Here is a 5,383-nt window from a genome sequence, read left to right on the forward strand (position 1 = left end):
AATCGTTTGCAGTCTGACAATTTCGCGCCGTTATTTTCCGCCCTCATCTCCTTGGCGTCTCCGGATTGGTGAATTCAGCAGCTCTCTGATTGGTCACATGTAGAGTACAATGACACCCAGTGCAGAGTGACCAATCACCAGTGCCCCCGACACCATTCCTCCCGAAGGTATAAATGGGACTATTGTGGGCGGTTCTCAGCATTCTTCCTGAAAGTGTTTGTCAGATTGTGGTAATGTCTGGAAGAGGGAAGACCGGTGGAAAAGCTCGGTCCAAGGCCAAGTCTCGCTCCTCCCGGGCTGGACTGCAGTTCCCGGTGGGCCGTGTTCACAGGTTCCTTAAAAAGGGGAACTATGCTGAGCGGGTGGGTGCCGGAGCCCCGGTCAATCTGGCTGCTGTGCTCGAGTATCTGACAGCTGAAATCCTCGAGCTGGCCGGCAACGCGGCCCGGGACAACAAGAAGACCCGCATCATCCCCAGACACCTCCAGCTGGCAGTCCGCAACGACGAGGAGCTCAACAGGCTGCTGGGAGGGGTGACCATCGCTCAGGGCGGGGTGCTGCCTAATATCCAGGCCGTGCTGCTGCCCAAGAAAACCAGCGCTCCGAGCAGTAAGAGCAAGTGAAGCGGCCTGACTTAAATCTGCGAACCCAAAGGCTCTTTTCAGAGCCACCCACTTTATCTGTTAAAGGGCAGCTTGCTGTCTGAGAGGCGGCAATTTTATAATGCTCGCGCTGTTCTGTGTTGGCGTAGAAAGAGGCCACTTGGCCCATCGTGTCGGTATCGGCCGAGAAACGACCCACCTATTCAAATCCCACCTTCCAGCATTCAGTCCGTCGCCCTGCAGATTACAGCATTTGAGATGCATATCCAGATTCCTTTTGAATGAGTTGAGGGTCTCTGCCTCAACTACCCTTTCAGGCAGTGGGTTCCAGACCCCCACCACCCTCTGGGTGAAAATAAAATCCTCGTTTTCCCTCTAATTCTTCCACCAATCACTTGAAACATATGCCCCACAGTAACTGACCTCTCTGCTAAGACTCTTCACCTCCACTCTCTCCAGACCTGCCAAAATGTTGTACATTTCAATCAGATCTCCCCTCAGCCTTCTCAGTACTGGATTCGGGCATTCTCTTATTTTGACATTTTAATAAATCTACCGTTTATGCACAACAAAAGCTTTTGCAAAATGATCGGCTCTCTAATAAAATGATCTGCTCTAGACCACAGTTCTCTGACAACAGGTGATCGCAGCTCTTTGTTTTTCCGATTTGGTGGCTCTTAAAAGAGCCGTTGTATTATTTGATGCCAAACTCAGTTCGGGGCAGGGTGAGTTTAGGCGCGCTCCCCGCGGATACGGCGGGCCAGCTGGATGTCTTTGGGCATGATGGTGACTCGCTTGGCGTGGATGGCGCACAGGTTGGTGTCCTCAAAGAGCCCCACCAGGTAAGCCTCGCTGGCCTCCTGCAGGGCCATGACGGCCGAGCTCTGGAAGCGCAGGTCTGTCTTGAAGTCCTGCGCGATCTCCCGCACCAGGCGCTGGAAGGGCAGTTTGCGGATGAGCAGCTCGGTGGATTTCTGGTAGCGGCGGATCTCCCGCAGAGCCACAGTGCCGGGTCTGTAACGGTGAGGCTTCTTCACTCCGCCCGTGGCTGGAGCGCTCTTGCGGGCCGCTTTGGTAGCCAGCTGCTTGCGGGGAGCTTTCCCTCCGGTCGATTTGCGCGCTGTCTGCTTGGTTCTGGCCATTCTGGTAGAAGATCAGGAACAAAGACACTGGAAATGTTGAGACTGCTCAGGGACTGTCTATTTAAGACAGTAGAGGGACCGCCCTAGTGTTGTGATTGGATGCAGCCCCGTCCATCAGTCAAGTTTGAAACCAGCACCGGGAAGTAAAAGGGCGGCGGGAAATGCTGTTCACTGATTGGTTGAACTGTAACTGAAACTGAAATTTTATCAATTTCAAAAAGCCCGCCAATTTCCGATGAGCAAACAAGGGAAAGATTAAAAAACACCTAATTTGGCGGGAACAATTATAAAATCTCACTCCTTGTCGCTTGATTTCTTTCTTCCGACATCCCCCTCTGTGTCTGACTACACAGTTTAAAGTGTTCTCTGGCGGGAATAAAGTGCCAGACATTACTTACTATAACGGCAGTAAATACCGCTTCGTGCCGGCAGTTCAGACCCGAAAGTATAAATTATCAAATGTAACTGTTTAATTCATGACGCGTTTCAATAAATAATGAAGAGAAAAAGACAGTGAAATTTCTGTGATATGTAAATTTACTGAGAGAATGAAATGATGTATAAAAGCAGCTGTTGATAAAGATAAACAATATAGTGATAACTTGATCTTATTAATTCAAGTTGCCATGTCACTGCTCTCTCTGTGAGTCTTTTGGGTGGCTCTTAGAAGAGCCTTTGTGTTTGGTAGAAAGGGTGGATTTGTTTAGCCGCCGAATCCATAGAGTGCGGCCCTGGCGTTTCAGAGCGTACACCACATCCATGGCGGTGACCGTCTTGCGCTTGGCATGCTCAGTGTAGGTGACCGCATCTCTGATCACATTCTCCAGGAAAACCTTCAGCACCCCGCGGGTCTCCTCATAGATCAAACCCGAGATGCGCTTCACTCCACCACGGCGAGCCAGGCGGCGGATTGCTGGCTTGGTGATACCCTGGATGTTATCACGAAGCACTTTGCGGTGCCGCTTTGCTCCGCCTTTGCCCAGTCCTTTGCCTCCTTTACCTCTTCCAGACATGACGCTTCTTCAGTCAAAGCACTGCTGAATGAGAAGCGAGCTGATTCTGCTGCCTTTTTTATACAGCCCGCCCGGACCTGACTGAGAAACTGACAGAGAGTGAGGGGCGGGGCGGAGAGGAAACTGAGTGACAGACAGAGCAGAGAAATGTCTTTCATCCTCCAGCTCCGCCTCCCACTTGCTCGAACCAATTCAAAAAAGAACTCTCAACAATAGAGCTCAGCACAAAACTTCCAGACTCAACCTTTATAGTCAAAGATAACAGAAACCCAGAGCTGTTAAATAAGGATCTATAACAATTAAAAGTTGATCATCTACCCGCCGAAGTAGTGCTTCCGATCACAAGTCAACCCGTTTCCACACACCTCCCCTCCCAGACGGATTGAGTATTTTACTAACACCTTACCCCAGCTGAATTAGAGAATTGAGTTGTGACGCGGGGTTTCTCGCCAGTATTCCGGTGTTAGACCCTCTCGCTCTGAATTAGTGAAACGAGCATGAACTGAGAATGTACCGAACAGATCCCCAGTTACAGTGAGGCCGGGACATCCCTCTGTTTTGTTACAGAGAGTGGGGGAAGGGCTGAGTGTAGTGCATGTCAGCGAGTCACCAGGGATCCTGCATTTACTTCCCATCATTTCTGTGTGAAATGTGCACACGGCGGCGGGACAGGGATCATTAGATCGGGGGATCAGCTCTTTCCTGAGAGATGTGGGTGGCTCTGAAAAGAGCCTTTGGGTTCAGATGTCTGCAAGTTTCCCGTGCAGTTTCACTTCTTTCCAGGGGCTGCTTTCTGAGCCTTTGCTGCTTTCGGCTTGGTCTTGCCCCTTGATGATTGAACTTTCTTGAGCACCTTTCCGCCCGTGGCACTCTTGGGTTTTTTGGCCTTCTTCACAGGAGACTTTTTCGGAAGCGCTGCTTTCTTCCCTGGGGATTTCTTTGGCGTTGCCGCCTTCTTGCTGGTCACTTTCTTGCCTGCTGCTTTCTTCGCTGCCGATTTCTTGGCTGCTAGTTTCTTGACTGGTAATTTCTTGCCTGCTGATCTCTTTGCTGTCACTTTCTTGCCAGCTGTTTTCTTCACTAAAGGTTTTTTGCCTGCTCCTGACTTCACTTTCTTTCCCACATTTCCCTTGGTTCCCTGCTTAGGGATTCTGAAGGAGCCGGAGGCGCCCGTACCGCTGCTCTGCACCAGGGAGCCTTTGTTCACATTCCTCCTGATACTTTGCTTGATTTGGGTCCTGAACTTCCCCACATCCACACCGCTCCGACCCAGAGCCTTCTTTATGGCGGGCAGTGAGGTCCCCTTGCGATCGGAGCAATCCGCCACAATCTTGAGGATCTTCTCGCTCAACGTGGGACCGGCTGACTTGTTCCGGGGAGCCGCTTTCTTCTTCTTGGCAGTTTTGACTTGAGCGGCGTGGGCTGGAGGAGCCGTTTCGGCGCCTGCTGTATCGGTCATGTCCGAGACTCTGCACAAAGTCTCTCTGTCAGTCAGAACTGGGTCAGAAATGAAGCCGGTGGTGGCGGCACTGAGCAACTTAAAGGCAGTGAGCGGACGGGGGCGGAGACAACCTGCTGTCAGCTCCCGGCTCCTGCTGCCTCTCTGTGTTTCTCTCTGGTCCTAAACTCTCCGATTCCACTGAAATTCGGGTACTGTAGAATCCCAGACTAGATCCTTCCTGTCTCTGACATCAGAATGCTTGCTGTTCAAAAGTTTGCACTTGAAGTAAAGACTCCATTTTTGACTGAAACCCGTTTTATTGCTGCACTGATGGCGCTCTTTCCCCCGATAGCTGACATGTTCTCTATATTTTGACTGAAATCTTGAAATCAACAAAGAAACTACACTGAATTCCCACTTTGGGAATGAGAAGGGGATCAATGTGCTTCTTTGAGTGGAAAATCTTGTTACTTGACACAAGGGGGACTCGGAAATCGGGGGATCAGTCCGGACCCACAAACACAGTGACATTAGTCTAACCTGTCAGCACCTTTAATACACTCTCTCTTACACAATATTCACATCTACACATTCTCATGTCGAACTGTTCACTAAATGTAGAGTTCCCAGGACAGGTTTTGATCTCAATGCTGAGGTAAATAGACCCTTCAGCTCCACTCTATCCAGGCCCTTCAGCATTTTCTACATTTCAGTCAGATCTCCCGTCAGCCTTCTCTGTTCCAAGGAGAACAACCACAGTCTATCCAATCTTTCCTCAGAGCTGCATTTTTCAGTCCCGGCAACATGCTCGTAAATCTCCTCTGTACTCTCTCTACTGCAGTTACATCCTTTCTGTAATGAGGTGACCAGAACTGCACACAGAACTCAAGTTCTGGCCTAACCAATGATGAGAAAGTTCCAGCATAACCTTCCTCCTCTTATATTCTATACCTCGGCCAATAAAGGAAAGGATTCCATAAGTCTTCTTAACCATATTGCCGCCCTACCCTGTTACCTTCAGGGATCCGTGGACATTTACTCCAAGGGCCCTCACCTCCTCTGCACCTCTCAGTATTTTCCCATTAATCGTGTATTCCTTTGCATTGTTTGACCTCCCCAAGTGCATCACGTCACACTTCTCCGGATTGAATTCTATATGCCACTTTTCTGCCCTTCTGACCAGAC

General features: G+C 50.0%; 2 protein-coding genes across 2 annotated transcripts; one reads left to right on the forward strand and one right to left on the reverse strand.

Annotated features, from left to right (window-relative positions):
* The first annotated feature begins 233 nt into the window (after positions 1 to 233).
* Positions 234 to 623, forward strand: LOC137356361 (histone H2A-like). The gene has a single exon (XM_068022248.1). It carries the CDS (start codon positions 234 to 236, stop codon positions 621 to 623), a length of 390 nt encoding a protein of 129 aa, XP_067878349.1.
* A 2,897-nt stretch (positions 624 to 3,520) lies between these two features.
* LOC137356513 (histone H1-like) lies at positions 3,521 to 4,216 on the reverse strand. Its single transcript, XM_068022399.1, has one exon. The coding sequence runs from the start codon at positions 4,214 to 4,216 to the stop codon at positions 3,527 to 3,529; it is 690 nt and encodes a 229-aa protein (XP_067878500.1). The 3' UTR covers positions 3,521 to 3,526.
* Positions 4,217 to 5,383: the final 1,167 nt, after the last annotated feature.

The sequence above is a fragment of the Heterodontus francisci genome, chromosome 45 (assembly GCF_036365525.1).
Source record: "Heterodontus francisci isolate sHetFra1 chromosome 45, sHetFra1.hap1, whole genome shotgun sequence".
NCBI classification, from domain to species: domain Eukaryota; kingdom Metazoa; phylum Chordata; class Chondrichthyes; order Heterodontiformes; family Heterodontidae; genus Heterodontus; species Heterodontus francisci.

Bases quoted from the DNA above. Each gene is read 5' to 3' on its own strand.
- LOC137356361 (XM_068022248.1), top strand. From the start codon at position 234: ATGTCTGGAAGAGGGAAGACCGGTGGAAAAGCTCGGTCCAAGGCCAAG.
- LOC137356513 (XM_068022399.1), bottom strand. From the start codon at position 4,216: ATGACCGATACAGCAGGCGCCGAAACGGCTCCTCCAGCCCACGCCGCT.